Raw genomic sequence first — 17,243 nt, forward strand, 5'->3', positions numbered from 1 at the left:
GGCTTGATTTGTTTGCATGTGTATGTGTACATACTTCTATCTAGTGCAGCATTTCTTGACAATATAAAAATGGGTGGATTTCAACTTTCAGAATTCCCCAATAGCATGGCTGACTGAGGAATTTTGTAGGAGTTGAAGTCCAACCATCTTAAAATTGCAAGGTTAGAAACAGTGGTCTAGTGTGTATGTTTTCTTACAGTTTTACTGTGATGGTAAAGCTTTAGAGTTGCATGAAATATAGTTTATATGAACTATAATTTTGAAAACAATTTTACATTGTTTGGTTTCATGCTACAAATTCATGAAATTATGCCAAAATATCCCATTTCTCATTTCTACCCTTAAGCTGCTTGAGACCTTACTAAAGTACAAATTTTGCATAATTCAGGTCATTTAGTATGTAAACATTTGTCAAACTCTGTGCTCTGTGAAAGAGATAAATTCTATTTCCTCATTTTACTTCCCTAATAAAATCACATTAAATCCTTAGTGAATATTGTTTTAGCACATCAGGTCAAGGCTGTTGTCCTCTGTAAGGGAATAGAAGCTGTAGCTGAGTACCATTTCTGTACACCATTGTCTGAGTTATTTATGGATAGATGTAAACATTTTAAAAACTCTGTCTCTATAGAAACTGGTTGAAGGCTAGACTTTAAGGTTCTCTGTTATAAAATTCACTTCTTTCAGATATCTGAGATATCCAAAATATATTTTGACATAATCAATTACTTAGAAATCTACTGACAATTTTTTCATGTTTAATTGCTGTCTTAAACAAATTAATTTAAAACTTATATGAATATCAAAGCAATTTATTTCCAATTAAGGTCAGATTTTAGCCTTAAATTTTTCACAATGAAGCCCCTACAAATGTCATTCAATAACAATTTTTATGCACTAATATAACAAAACATTACTTTCATTCCAATCTTGTTGAATTAATCTTGTTGACAGTAATTTATACAAATATACGTACACTACTTTATTTCATAAAAGTTCTCTTTATTTTATAAATTGATTGAATGTTGAAGATAAATACAAGAATTTCATAATTCAAGGCTGATTTTATCATATAAGTAATGTCTAACATCAGAATGACTCCAAACATCAGTCAAGATTGTGAAAATAATCAACATTTGCAAAAAAAAAAATAATCAAATCCAAAATGAAGTTGAGACAATTGCTTTTGTTTTTACAGGTTTGCATAGGAAGCCATGGAAACTATTGGAATAAATATTTTTTTTAAAAAAAATTGTTTTTCTGTTTATCAAACTTATTTGCTACACATCTCATGGTTCAGGTGGTGGTTTTTTTCTTTTTCATGTTATCTTTCAACATTGTCTAATATGAGAGTTTCATAGGAACAAAAAGGGTGCTGTTTCAGATGTATCTGAGCCACAATAACAATGCTGAAACTTGTGATTCAACAATATCTGGATAGCCACATTTTGTATTCCTGATTTAGATGTAGATGTAGGTTTCCAGGCCTGACACTTAGAGTGCTTTCTTACATGCAGTGTAACAAAATTATATGAGTCAGCATGTACCCTGGTGAGGTAGAAACAACCACTCCTGACAGAAACAATGCACTGCTCACTGATCATACTGATACTTCAATAGTAAACCTATCCTCTTTTTAAACATTGGATTTACTTTTCCATAGATTATTTGTTATGAGTTGTAGCATTACTGAACTGTACTCTCTGTTATGAGGTATGAGTTTTCATTTGCTGCATGAGTCCCACAGCAAATAGGCACATTTTTAGTACATTGAAACAATATGTAATTCACTCACAAAAAGAAATCAATGTATCTCACATAATCTGTAATACTTGTTGCCAAAGTTTATTAATTAAATTAATAAATTAAAAACTAAAACTCAGTCTGAATACTTTACTTTTGGAAAATCTGAATCATGGTTCAGAAATATAACCAAGGTTGCAGAATGATTTTGAACTAAATCACCTGTAGCTGTTCTACTTTGCAATTATGGCCATCTTACGGAGATCAATTTAAGTTGTAGATTGCAGTTTTCACATAATAAGCCATTTCATGAGAAATTACTCTCACAGTAGTTTTATTGATACACTAATCATAAAACACTTGAATAAAATTGAGATTATTGCCCTATTCCTCAGAAAGATCTCAATACGTGGTATATATTTACCAATATATGGTAAAATGTTATGTCTTTAAATGGAAATTAAGAAAATAATGAATATAAAGCTTGTATATAAACTGACCTGTCTTCTATTGAAACTGACCTCAGCTGCTCAATTTCCGGGAATCTTTTGCTTTAGGTCAGCAAAATGGAACTCCTGTTGAAATTTCCCCTGTGGGTTTTGCAAATACTGATGAAGTGCTTTTTTTAAAAAAAATCATTCAACAGTATATTATATTTTCCCAGGGCCTCGTTTTAAATAGGACAAAATAGGACAAAAGGACCAAATAAACTGCTTAAAGATGTTACTGAGTATTATTGAGGTAAATAAAGTAAAGTAAGGTAGTATTATTTACACTTGATATACTAGCAATGGCATCAGGGTAAGTTCATATTAATGAAAGACACACTAGAAGAAAAGAGTAAAGTGATTCTTTATAATGAATACAGATACTGATTAAACTCATTTCTACACTCTAGGGATCACATTTTACATTCATTTCAGTATCTATCCTAGCAATGCAAGCAGAAATATGACTTTTTAGTAAAACTTAATTAAAATCATTTCCTTGTTTAATCAGAAAATATTATGTTGTTATTTTTAACATAGTGTCATTATAAACTATTTATTCCTATATCTAGGAATATTATTGATTAGCATTTTGACAAAGAGTTCTTAATGAATATACATTATAATAAAGCATACATTTTAATAGCTTTTTATAAAACTTACACATTTTTCTTTGATTGATTTCTCATTATTTCGTTATTTGAACAGTGTATCTTGACAAATGATTGCATAAAAAGCTTTTTAGTTCCTTTTAACTATCATTATAAACTTACAATTTCCTCAAAAAGTGATATGCCATTTTCACAATTAATAAGATTATTTATAGACATAAGAAAGAAATATTTACCCTTCTTCCTTCTGATATGCACACCATATAAGTACTGTCACCATTGAAATGAGGATGGGAACACACAGTTCAGTGAGTCTTCTTGGGATTTGGCTTCAAAAGTATTTTTTATAAAGCAAAAAATGGTTGCCTATGACATCTTGCCACAGAGTTTTCCATAACCATTTTGAAAACATTTTGTCTACTAGAATAAGCTATTTGTGTATGATGTTATCAAGAAAGTACTTTCATTTATATAAAAATAAACTTCCAATAAAAGATTTCATTATGTGCTTGCTCATGACTGACATAAATTGCCTTTTCTTTTTCCTATGTAAAAAAACCCTGTCAATTTTAAATGTTGTGAAAGCATAATGATACTAAGACATATAGAACAATGAATTTATTTTATTCTGTAATTGAATAAAAGTGTTTAGAATGCTTAGAGTCATTCTCAATGGAATTATTAAAATGTGATAAATTGTTTTGATATTGTTTCATGATAATTATAGTTCTTTCATAATTAGGATATACAAATAAACTGAATCAGCTTGAAGTGAAGGGGAAGCACATTCAAATAGGTTTCAGAAAATTATATGTAAAGCTGTACTACTGTGCGTCCATCATTTTCATCTTTAGCCAGCCATCTGATAAAGAAAATATATACATATTATTGAAAGAGAAGGTACATTTGATCAGACTTTTCCATCCTAATTCCATTGATCATGCCAATTGGGAACTATGGGAATTGTAACCTAACATATCTGGAAGGCACAGTTTGGGGAAGTTCCTATAGACATGAAAATCCATGGGGATTTTGTGGATTTCATTTGCATTGAGTGAACATGCTGTTGATCACTTAGTAATCCCTCTGTTTCATAGCCTGAAGCTCAGACCTACTGATTCTCAATTTCCCTTGCATCTGTGATTTTTCTTCTCCTTGGAAAAGGAAAAATCTTTCCTAGTGTGTAATATTAGCAGTAGCAGTGGCGCTTAGACTTACCATATTTTTCAGTGTATAAGACACACTTCCCTCCCCAAAAAAAGTGGGTGGAAATGTCTGTGTGTCTTATAGAGCGAATGTTGCCGAAGCCCCGTCCACCCTCCCACCCTTTGGCTTCTGCCTTCAGCATAGCATGATTTAGCACAAGCAGTGAATGGGGGTTGGATTTGCTTTCCAGATTAGCTGTTCTAGGCTGCAGGGATCACTATTGCCCATTGCCACTGTCGCCGCCCATCACCGCTGCTGCCTATCGCCTTCTCCATTTGCCCCATTTTTGGCCCATTCCAGACGGTGGGGATTACCACTGCCAACACCACCTTGAACAGGCCAAAAATGGGGCATATGGAGGCTAAAAATGGGGTGCACAAAGGCTGAAAATGGGGCACAGGGAGGCGGCGATAGGCGGCAGTGGTGATGGGTGGTGGTGGTGATAGGCGGAAGTGATCCCCACAGCCTAGAATAGCTGATAGGCGGTATTCCGGGAGGCATATCCAACTGCCAATCAGCTGCTCATGCTAAATCAAGCTGTGCTGAAACTGACCAGGCTGTTTGCAGTTTGCTGCAAGGAGACAAATTGCTGGGAGACAGAGGCTTTATTTTTTCTTGCTTTCCTCCCAAAAGCTAGGTGTGTCTTATAGTTGGGAGCATCTTATAGTCCAAAAAATATGGTACATATTGCCCTATAGTGCTTTTACAGCATTTTCTGTTTACAGAGTCAGCATATTTTCCCCAACAATCTGGGTCCTTATTTTACTGACCCCGGAAGGATGACTGAGTAAACCTTGAGCTGGTCAGGATCAAACTCTAGGCTGCGGGCAAAGTTAGCTTGCAATGCTGCATTCTAAACACTGTGGTACCAGCCATATTGGTTAGTTAATATTTCTGTTGAATTTTGTAACAATAAAAATTTAAACAAGCCAAACATACCTGTTACAGCTAAAGCTGTAGAGTTCATTTGTAGACATATCTGTAATTTCCACCTTTTCAAGAAACCAGCCACTTGCTGTAAAAAAAAACAACGAGAATAAAGATCTGACTGGCCTAAATCAGGCCATTTTCAAATGCCTGAATAAGAGCTGCAGCTACTATTCATGCAAACATAAAGTTATCCAAATCATTTCACAAACAGGATCAGCTGGCTACCACATGCTAAACTCTGTCAACAAGGCTGTCTAGACTCAGTTTCCAAATGTCAGTCAAGTCAACTAAACAGTGACAAAAGATTACTTTTTACTCACCTGATGACAAAATATGAGAGGTGACTTTTTGACTTTCTACAGTATCATTAAGCAGAATTATCCTGTGAGATAAATTCAGCTGAGTGACAAGAGCTAGCAGGAAGTCAGTCAGCAGGAGTCATAATTCACGGTCATGTGGGCTGCTTGTTTAGCAACCTGCATTGTCCTTGCTTAATGATAATTGGGACTGTTGGAACTGCCATTGCTAAATGCAATGGTCATATTTTGTTAATTACTATTATTTTTTTAAGGATTTCAAATATTAAGATAAAATAATGCAAACCAAGAATAAGCCCAGAGTTTCCTTGTGGTAAGATGGACAGCTAATAAATTTTAGAAATAAATAAATAATATAAAAGGTAAAGAAGAAGAATAAAAAATGCAGAGAAAAATAAAAAATAAAGTTACATAAAGAAATGACTCCTCCTCCCTCCCGACAAGTATAATCAACTTCTGTAACTTAACTCTTTGTTTAGTATTTTAATAAAAAATCTTGCTATATTTCATCTCTTATCAATAAACAAATTGCAAAATCTCATTATTCAGTCCAAATCAACAAAAGTCCATTAAGAGCTATCAGAAATAACATCAATTAATTTTGCTCCCCAGCTTATCATTTTCTGTGGAAAAAAAAATTCTCCCATATGATCTTTTATTTATAAATAAAGGCTCATCCTTCAATGGCAGACAAAATGGCAAACTGATGATGGGTCCACAACAGATGGCTGTAGTAGAAACAGTAGCTGGTGAATGGATTGGCTCTTGAGAACTCTTCTCCAGATCATAGAGAAGACTGGGATCACCAGTCCTGGAATCATTTGCTCTATATAGAAGCTTTTCACAAAGTGCTTGTAAAATAGGAATCTTTGGTGGGTTTTATTGCTGTGGGAACCAGAGGGAAAATCATCTTGGCTAAGTCACAGTTCAGTTCCTTCAATTGGACACCGAGTATTCCTATTTTCTCTCTTAATCGCCTAAGGAAATTGCTTGTTACTGATTTTTTTGATGTTAAAAATTTTAGGAGGACAAGAATAGGTTGACTAGAAGAAACCAGAAAAAACTAAAGATTACAAGTAAAAGAGAAGAGACCCATTATAACAGTGGAGGAATATTGACTGTAGAAAAAATCAAGGATATTCATTCGTTCGTTCTTTCTTTCAATTTTTATAGGCACTCAACCAAGTGACTCTGGATCAATGTGTCCATAAATTAGTCTTAAGATAGTTTGCACCTATAAAAACAGATTTTACAAAGGCTACAGAAGAACAGATTTTACTAGGCAAAATAGACCAAGGGTGATCTGCAAATGGATCAAAAAATGCCAGACTATAACACATATGGAAAAAGATGCCACAATGGATTTACAAGCAAAACTGAATGATGTCTTAATAATTAAAAGAGACATACAAATAATAAATCAGAAGAATGACTAGGAAAGCTTTTTTATCTTGGATGTACAAAAAAGGTATGTTAAACTAGTGAAGGCTTTCCTGAGAAGAGACAAAGAGAAAATGATAAGAAATCAACTTGTGGGACATTATTTGAAAGGATTAAAGATCAAATTTTCTAAAAATAAACAAAAAAAATCAAAGTAGATTTATTAGCTAAATCATAAAATATGAAATGGATTTATTTGATATGTGTGGTGTGGTTTCTCATCATATTCTTTTTACTTATACCCACATTGCTTAACAACAGAGTCCAGTCCCAAAAAAGCATCATTAAGTGAAGACTACCTGTACAGATGTTTTAGCACCTATGAAACACAATTTAGTCAAATAATGCAAATACACTTACCAAACCCTTTCCCATCATGCCCAATTTCAATCTTCTGCAGCCTTCCAATATTCTTTGTCTTAATTTTGAATGTATCAGACTTTAAAATGAAAAATAGAATTAGCTTTTCAATTATAATAGGTCAAACTTTGGAAAATGCTACGTTTACTTGGTAATCTTTTGCACCAAAATATATGCCACAGTCATTGCATGTGAAGCTCTGTGTCCCTGTGCCAAGAAACCAGAAGTGCCAAGTAGCCTGGAGATTTTCTAAATATCTATATGTCTGCCAGCTCCTTTGTTTCTCTCAAGTTCTTTGATCAAGAACTAGTCTGAATTAAAGCAGGGTCAAGGATATATATATGACTTTTTATTATCACTGAAGATATCAGCTAGAACAGTAATTTTTGTCTAGTATTTCTGAATTCTTTCTATCACATGGTCCTGAACAAGAAGGAAAAGCAGCCTAAAAAGGAGCTGTAGCTTTGGCCTAATCCAAAAAGATACTATAAGAGGATTCTAATATTTTTTTCAAACACATTTCAAAATTCCAAGTAAAATAACTATGGACAACTAAAAAAGGTTTGAATTAAAAACCTGAAAGGGAAAAATAATCCAGCAGTCTGCCTTCATCAAAATTAACCATGTTTAAAAATAAAAGAAAATCAAGAATATTTTGCTGGTATCTAAGGAACTGCATAAAAATGGCTGGTTCAAGAATTTAATTCTCCCAGATATTGGGGGGGGGGGGGAAGTTGTAAACAGATTTGCTTTTTGTCACAATAATAGACATATTCAGCTTCATTCGTCAGATGAATAAATAGCAACTGGAGCTGTACAATGATCTGGATTTGAAAAAGAAAATGTTATTTGCACTGTGTGTAGATGCCCACAGTATATACAGGCACCTACAAATACATAGCACCTCTTGGGAACATCTTAAACTAGAGGTGACTTCTGTTGTGTCTTGCCCGCCCTCAGAGCAGCCGGGGCCTTCTTACCTGCTCCCGAACACTGAGGAATGTATGCCTCCCGGCCCAAGTCCTGGCTCCATGCCCACACAAACTGCAGAAGAAGGAGCATCTCCCGGCCCTAGCCCTGACTCCATGCCCAGGCAAACGGAGCAGCTAGACCCCTCCCCTCCTCCACAGCATGTGAGCCTGAGGAGGGTTTATTCCCAACAGCTGCTGATTGGTGTGACCCTCGCATCAGAAGGCTGGATAGGCGGAGGCAACAGAAGGAAGGGAGGGGCAGGCCTTAATGAGTGCTGAGTCATGGAGCCACACCCCATGGCCTATATAAAGGATCTGCTTTCTGGCAGTCTCTGAGTCAGGCAAAAGTCGAACTTATCTTGCTGAAGTCACTTACTGGTCTCCTGCCTGCTCTGAGGACTTTGCTAGGACAGAGCTGCAGAGGCAAGCCTGATTCGGATTTCCCTGACCCGGCCGTCAGCGGAGGAGTGGGACATGACAACTTCCTGGGTTCTCAAGCAAACTAAGGAGGGCATCATGTAAATGCTCAATAGCTCCAGTCACATTTTGCCCTTCAAATTCAGATTTTTCTTCAGTTTTCTTAATTATTCTGCTCCAGAAAGGTTTAATATGTAGCAAAATCCTCAGATATCACAGTCTTCGCCATCTCTTTGTTCTTCCAAACTCAGAACTGCAAGCTGGGCAGCATGCAAATTAAATATATAAATTGTTCTAGAGTGGCTACCATTATTTGAATCAGCTATGGAACTTGCTTAAATATGTACATGTGTGCAGATTATATAGATATAGATGATATACTGTAGGAGGCTTGAGAAATACCATATCTTGATTAATGATCACTGGTTGAAATTCTATGCTGCAATTCTTTCCATTTTTTAAAACATAAAAGAAGTACATCCCAATTTCTTTATTTCATTTATTACATATTTGTATGACATGCACCGTATTTTTCAGCATATAAGATGCACTGCCCCCCCCAAAGTGGGTGGAAATGTCTGTGTGTCTTATACAGCAAATGTTGCCAAAGCACAGCCCACCTGCCGGCCCCCACCATTCAGCTGTTTTCAGCCTTCTTGTGTTATCAGCCTCCGCACACCCCGTTTTAGACCTGGCTGCGGGAATCACCATAGCACATCACCGCCAAACGCCACCTCAGTGTGTTGCATTTTTTGCCTCCGTGTGTCACGTTTTCAGCCTCCACATGGTCTGTTTTCGGCCTCCATGCATTGCATTTTTGGCCAGTTTCAGGTGGTGGTGATCAGCGGCAGCGATCCCTGCCACCTGGAATGGACCAAAAATGCGATGCGCAGAGGCCAAAAATGAGGCGTGCCAAAGTGGTGATTGGCAGTGATGTGCTGTGGCGATCCCAACAGCCTGGAGTGGGTCTAAAATGGCGTGTGCAGAGGCTGAAAACGTGGTGCACAGAGGCCAAAAGTGTGACATGCGGAAGCGGTGATGGGCTGTGACAATTCCCGCAGCCTGGAACAGCTGATTGGCAGTATTCCAGGAGGCTGATCCAACCGCCAATCAGCTGCTCATGCTGAATCAGGCTGCGATAATGTGCTGAAGCTGACCAGTCTGTTTGCTGCAAGGAAACTAGCCAGATGAATATCAATGGATGCTGGTAGGCAGAGGCAGAATTTTTTTTTCTTGTTTTCCTCCCCAAAAACTAATGTGCGTCTCATACTCTGGAGCATCTTACACTCTAAAAAATATGGAGTGAAATACCTTTGACAATTCAAAAAAGTGGCTATTATCAGCAAAAAGAATAAGGAAATTTATGCTGGTACAATTCTTATTAATGTCAGAAAATAGTTTTTAAAAATAATGAACTTCCAGCTAGTTTGAAAAAAACACCTTGTGTTTTGCATTTTTATATGTATCTTTTTAATGATATATAAACCTTTCTTTGAAGACATAAAGAGAAGTCATTTGACTCTAATTATGATAAAATCTTTCAAATACCCTACTAATTTGGTTTAAAATATATATCTTTTTCATTTCCAGTGTTATTTTTGACAATGCTGGCATTTTTTTTTCAACGGGGGCAACTGTTTGACCTCTACAAAACTGTTTCTTTCATGTTAAGTTAATTCTCTAAATACAAAAATGAATTTGTTCAGGGTCAAAGGGATAAAGGAAAGTTAAGTAGCTTTTGAAATCTTTTCTCTAGCAGAATAGAACATGTTATTTATGCCTATTATGTGATAGGTATAACAATAAGTGTACATTTACAATAAGTGTACATTTAACAGAAGTTAATCCCACCAAAGAAAAAGTTGCCATATTCATATTTGACTCATTGACTTCATTTTCAGAGAATGAATGGGAATTTGCAGAATACACCAAGTTGTACTGAGATTAAGTCCAGTTTGATGTCAAAACACAAAGCACTCAGCACCAAGATAAACTCCCATTGAGAATAACTTTAAATACAGTAAGGAAACAATGGTTTAATATAGTCTATTCACTTAATTCAGCATTTTGTGTGTAACCTAAGACTCAGATTTTAAAAAGTTACCTCCTCTTCTGCTGTCCATTGGAAGTAACTGGAGGATGAACTGCTCCCTAAAATGGAGCTCCTCCAGTTCTTTTATCTTTCCCACTTCCCTGTTTTAATCTTCACATCAAGCTTGCAAAGAATGAATGGAAATTCTAAAGGCAATGTGCTGGACAAGGTTCATCCCAAGGACTGTTATCCCTCCTCTATCTGTATAGCTCTAAATCTGGTTGTACCACCAGTTTTTAAAGAAGCATTGGCCAGACACTGTACAAAAGTAATAAGAATATCAGCAAAAAGAAATGTATACTTTGCCATGCTATCTGGCACAAGATCAGTGAATGAATGAGATAGTAAACAGTTTATCATAATGCACAAATATAAATATATATATTCATTGGAAATATATATATACCTGTGTTTCCCCGAAAATAAGACCTATCCTGAAAATAAGCTGTAGCTTGATTTTTACACATGCGCCTGATAGAAGCCCTACCACCCATAATAAACCCTAATTAAGCCTCGCTCATGTCTGGCTGTATGAGGTGGGGCTTCTTGTGCTGGTGGAGCTGCTCGTGGCAGAAAGCCACTCGCAGCAGAACTTTTCGCCTGAATGGAGAAATGGCACAAACGCAAAGCTCCATTTGCTTGCAAAGGGGACAGTTTGAAATGGAGCAATTAGTTCCATTTCAAATGGTCCCTTTTTCAAGCAGACAAAGCTTCAACTGCCCCTGTCAGGCCTGGAAACCATACTAGGCCGTAGGTTTCCAGATGCTGCCACATTTCTCCCCTGAGGGGAAGAAGGGAGGGTGATGGGTATGGTTACATTCTTCAAGCGGTCAAGGTCGGATTGTGTTCGCATCTGCAGAAGGAGTGAAGAAGAGGTTTTGAATAAAGTGGGTGAAAAGTGTTTGGGCAGCTACCATCGGCCCCATCCCACTGTCTGCTTGCCTGGTGCCTCAATCAGGGCCAAGGTCTTGGCACGCCATGGCCTCCACCCACCCTGCCAGGAGGGCAAAGAACCTCCGCGAGCCCCCATGGCTGAGAAGTGTCCAACAGAAGCTGGGCCAGGAGTCAGAACAGGTGGAGGCTGTGGCATGCTGAGATCTTGGCCCGTTGCAGCCGTGGGCAAGCAGACAGTGGGATGGAGAGGGTGGAGCCAGCAGTAACTACACTCCCACTACTCACGCTTGCGTCCTCCTACACACAAACACACACACACATGTACACACATTCACACACACACACACACACACACACACACACAATATTCTATATATTATAGAATATATATAAATATATACTATATATTTGTGCATTATCTATTTAATTACCACTTCAATATTAAATATGTAGCAAAATCCTCAGGGATATATATTTTCATCTAAAACTTGTAATATTTGATATGGCCAATATTTAAAAAAGATATGTATGAGCAATATTACCTTTCCTTTTTCGAAGGGATCTCGATGATCGAGAGAGGTTTTGAGTTGAATTAAATCGGATGTATCCATGTCTCCAAACAAAATGATATGAACATTGGCATCAGTTCCTGCCCCTCTTTTATCACCAGTGTACACTTTAATAATATGTTCTGTCAGATTTTCTGGTCCATTATCTTCCTTAGTAACCAAAGAGAGAGGGATTTCTTTCCTTATTTCAGGTTTACCAATGTCCAGATGGAATGTTCTAGAAACAATTTTTAAAAGACAAGACATGTATAGGATTTGATATGACATTTAATAATGTTTTTTTTAAAAAAATATTCCTTTCCTTGAGATCCAGTTTTATTTTATGTACCTTTCTTAACCCTGGTAACTTCAAGATGTGCACACTTCAACCCAAGAATTCTCCAATCAGCACACCAACTAGAGAGTTTTGGGTGATGAAATCCAAGCTGTTAAGGTTCAGAAATACTAGCGATTATAAACTCAGAGTTTATAAGAGTTCTAGTACTAACCTAGACACAAGGCCAGCAAATGACTGTGGGCCAGTTAGTCTCTTTCAGCTCTGGGATGAAGTTCTGAAAATGCTGCCAAGACAACTGCAGGGCAATTACCAGGAATTACCACTGCAACTACATAGCAAAAAAAGCTCTAAGAGTTGTAAACCTAATCTTGCGTAGCTTCTTTTCCAAAAACACCACACTACTAACCAGAGCATATAAAACATTTGCTAGACCAATTCTAGAATACAGCTCACCTGTTTGGAACCCTCACCACATCTCTGACATCAATACAATTGAACGTGTCCAGAAATATTTTACAAGAAGAGTTCTCCATTCCTCTGAAAACAACAAAATACCTTATGCCACCAGACTTGAAATCCTAGGCTTAGAAAGCTTGGAACTACATCGCCTCCAACAAGACCTAAGTTTAACTCACAGAATCATCTATTGTAATATCCTTCCTGTTAAAGACTACTTCAGCTTTAATTGCAATAATACTAGAGCAACTAATAGATTTAAACTAAATGTCAACTGCTTTAATCTAGATTGCAGAAAATATGACTTCTGTAACAGAATCATCAGTGCTTGGAATACTTTACCTGACTCTGTGGTCTCTTCTCATAATCCTAAAAGCTTTAACCAAAAACTTTCTACTATTGACCTCACCCCATTCCTAAGAGGACCATAAGGGGCAAATAAATAATTAAAATTGACTTGAAGGCACACATTTTAAAAAATGCCCATAATATAAAGAAGAGCATAATTGATATTAATATGTCTCTGAATGTATTTTCTGAATGGTAATATGAAGTTCGTGACTTTCCCACTGTCACAGGTGTGAGTTTTGACAGGGTCTCCTGGCTGTGAATTATTGTTGCCACAGCTGTTAAGGATGGAACCATTTCTCTAACAGCCAACAGTGGGCAGCAGAAGAAGGGATTTGATAGCTGCTGGAAGAAGGATAGTTTGTTTTGTTTTACTCATGCTGGGGAAACTTTTCCAAAACAATCTCCCTGGCAGGTAAGCTTATCCTGCATGACAATTTTTTCTAAGATTCAAATTACTCTGTTTGTTGTGATTTTTATAGGTGCCTTCTATAAAAGAGATTAATTTTTTGCCTTCAGTTGGACTCAGAGGTGGGTTTCAGCAGGTTCTGACCAGTTCTGGAGAACCAGTAGCAGAAATTTTGAATAGTTCGGAGAACCAGTAGTAAAAATTCTGACTGGCCTCACCCCCATCTATTCTCTGCCTCCCAAGTCCCAGCTGATTAGGAGGAAATGGGGATTTTGCAGTAACCTTCCCCCAGATTGGGAAGGGAATGGAGATTTTATAGTATCCTTCCCCTGCCATGCACACCAAGCTATGCCCACCAAGCCATGCCACACCCACCAAGCCACACCCACAGAACCAGTAGTAAAAAAATTTGAAACCCACCACTGGTTGGACTTACGTTTTTCCTCTGCTGTTCTTCCCATATCACTTTCAGAGTACAAGTTGCTTTGATATGAACTGGAGCTTCAGGGAGTTGACTAGGCCTCATTTACAAGCCTTGGTTCTGAATCTTATAAGGGCAGTTGTGAACAAATGCCTTTTCTACTTAATTATCACCTCACTGTATCTTTTGGGACAAGCAACACCCCTTTTGGATTGCATACTTGCTGTCTATCAAATGGGTATGTTTGCAGTCTGCAGTGATCTTAGATTGTTTTTTTTAAAACAAACATAGCAATGAAATTAGAGCATTAACTTTTACCAGGTAGTTTGCTATCTGACAAAGAGAACCAAAGATTTCATCTCCTTTTCCTACTTATCAATAGCCAATGAGATTGTTTTTGGCATGCAGGTTAGAAAAATCCAAGGTAATCCCTCCTTCCTTGGTAGTAAGTACAATACACCATAATAACAAAGTAAAGTATTGATCAGCTTCCCTTTCTTAATACCCCAAATTTGCCCCGGTGATTCATATTTCTCATACTCACTCGTTCACTTCAAATATGTACACAGGCTCTTGTTTTAAATTTTCCTTTAAGTGCAAGGCTTTAATTGCCAATTTGCAGGCTGCATTAGAAGCAATAGATAATTAAAACATTTTTTCATGCCAGCACTACTATCAAATTATATTAAGTATCAGTAAATAGCATTACAAGTCTATCCCTTCTTAAATCTTAAGTAGTTGTTCTTAAATCACAAACTGGAGAGCTTTTCTATTTAATATATCCACAGGGTCTGCAGCTGTCATTATGATACCTATTGCAACTCCCATATTTATTACAGATAGAAGGAGAGGTCTGCAGGACTTATTTTCAAATAAATGTCATTTAAAAAATACATTTCCTCTAAGTTCAGTGACAGAACATGGAGTCACATTTCCAGAATGTTTAAGACTCAGTTCCTGGCATTTCTAAATTAAGCTGGGGAAACTGCTTGAAACTGTTAAAAATTGCTGTCTGTCTCATGAATTATATTGTTCTAGATGGAACAATGATCTTACTCAGCATAATGCTGTTTCCTATTTTTAAACTATTTAATGAAACCTCAAAGAGGTTGTGTTAGGTTACATAGTATGCTTTTATACTACATACTACTGATTATACATATGCAGCATCAATATTAAACTGCAAGGTTCTCTTAGCAATATTTTTGCAGTGAAAAAAACTTACACGATGTGTTTCCAATGAGAAGGACAATTTTGTGCAATTTTCCCAAATCCACAGCATCTATGTGACCTGTAAATGACTAAACATATCAGAAGATATTTCAATAAAGCAGAAAAGTGTGATATATTCAGTATGTGTGTATGTGTATGTGTGTATAATTTGCTTGTTTCTCTCCCTCTCCCTCCCTCTCCTTCCCTCCGTCCCTCCCTCCCTCTCTCCCTCTCTTATATTTTTATTCTGAATTTTTAGATAACAGTAAAAAAACTGAATTACCTCCCCAATTTCTCCTTTCTCAATTGTAGATGATGGTGACAACAAAAGCCTTCGGTCTTCAGTATCTCCATTGGTTCCATATACATTCAGAGATATAGGCACCATGCTTATTTTGCTCACAATATCACTGCAGAATATATTTATATCATATGTAATCACTGTAAAATAAAAACAAATGTAAAATTTGATGTTACAGATGGTATCATCATTCCATAATTTGTTACTTTAATAATATTTCCTGCTATCTGCCAGTATTCACATGATGCAATATTTTCTCTGCATGAATTCTTCTTCTTCATCATCATCATCATCATCATCATCATCATCACAACAACAACAGAGTTGGAAGGGACCTTGGAGGCCTTCTCGTCCAACCCCCTGCCAAGGCAGAAAACCCTACACCATCTCAGACAGATGGTTATCCAACATCGTCTTAAAAATTTCCAATGTTGGGGCATTTACAACTTCTGCAGGCAAGTTGTTCCACTTATTAATTGTTCTAACTGTCAGGAAATTTCTCCTTAGTTCTAAGTTGCTTCTTTCCTTGATCGGTTTCCACCCATTGCTTCTTGTTCTACCCTCAGGTGCTTTGGAGAACAGCCTGATTGCCTCTTCTTTGTGGCAACCTCTGAGATATTGGAACACTATTATCATGTCTCCCCTAGTCCTTTTTATTAAACTAGACATACCCAGTTCCTGCAACCGTTCTTCATATGTTTTAGCCTCCAGTCCCCTAATCATCTTTGTTGCTCTTCTCTGCACTCTTTCTAGGGTCTCAGCATCTTTTTTACATCGTGGCGACCAAAACTGAATGCAGTATTCCAAGTTAAGCAAGTGATATAACTAAAAACACATACTGCATATTTTTATATTCCCAAAGTGCTTTTGCTCCTTTCTCTCCTTTTAGCACTGATGAAAGCATTGTTAAAGCAGATACTTCAGTCTATTTGATCCAGTAATCCATCCAGATCTCTCGTTTTGTTATCCACACTGCCAAATATTGAACCAATCCCACAATCAAAGGATTTTGTATTCCAAACCTGAAGCACACTTTTACTCAGTACATGAAAATTGCAGTTATGTGAAATGATTATTGTAAAATTTGGAAGAATCGAAACATTGAGTAAAAAATAATGTTAGGGTAGGTTTGGGGAGTAAGTAGTATGTCAAATGAATGATTCAGATAACAGAGTAACAGAATAAATGCTTTAGTACATTGGCATCAGGATTCAAGGCCTGAGGGGCCAAATATAGTCAGGTCTCAGAAAAATCACATTCCATTTTCTCTGGGACATCCTGTTTTGAAGATGGAGTGAGATTCAAAGGTTACTTGAACCACTCCTTTTTACCATGGTAAAACTGGATATTTTTACTTTTTTTTTTTTTTTGAATTTATATTCCACCCTTCTCCGAAGACTCAGGGCGGCTTACATTGTGTAAGGCAATAGTCTCATTCTATTTGTATATTTATATACAAAGTCAACTTATTGCCCCCCCAACAATCTGGGTCCTCATTTTACCTACCTTATAAAGGATGGAAGGCTGAGTCAACCTTGGGCCTGGTGGGACTCGAGCCTGCAGTAATTGTAATTACAGGCAGCTGTGTGTTAATAACAGGCTTCATACTGTACTTCATAGGCCCAGCAATCCAGGGCCAGGTTCCAAATCCAACTGCTTCCGGTTTGCTCGTGCGCGTGGAGCTTCTGCGCATGCGAAAAAAGCATCTGGGAGGGTGGGCGGAGCCTCCCGCTGCTGCTGCTACCAGTTCACATGATCTGGTGCGAACTGGTAACAACCCA

General features: G+C 37.0%; 1 protein-coding gene across 1 annotated transcript in view; it reads right to left on the minus strand.

The window, feature by feature from the left end:
* Positions 1–1,192: 1,192 nt before the first annotated feature.
* RP1 (RP1 axonemal microtubule associated) overlaps positions 1,193–17,243 on the minus strand; it is a 255,964-nt gene continuing 239,913 nt past the window's right edge. Inside the window, exons 53-59 of the mRNA XM_058177836.1 lie at positions 15,445–15,602; positions 15,175–15,250; positions 14,494–14,572; positions 12,012–12,255; positions 7,096–7,174; positions 4,988–5,063; positions 1,193–3,704 (exon numbers count right to left, since the gene is read on the minus strand). Coding sequence (XP_058033819.1) covers positions 3,650–3,704; positions 4,988–5,063; positions 7,096–7,174; positions 12,012–12,255; positions 14,494–14,572; positions 15,175–15,250; positions 15,445–15,602 — 767 coding nt within the window. The 3' untranslated portion in view covers positions 1,193–3,649. The remainder of the gene's footprint in view (positions 3,705–4,987; positions 5,064–7,095; positions 7,175–12,011; positions 12,256–14,493; positions 14,573–15,174; positions 15,251–15,444; positions 15,603–17,243) is intronic.

The sequence above is a fragment of the Ahaetulla prasina genome, chromosome 3, assembly GCF_028640845.1.
Source record: "Ahaetulla prasina isolate Xishuangbanna chromosome 3, ASM2864084v1, whole genome shotgun sequence".
Taxonomy (NCBI): domain Eukaryota; kingdom Metazoa; phylum Chordata; class Lepidosauria; order Squamata; family Colubridae; genus Ahaetulla; species Ahaetulla prasina.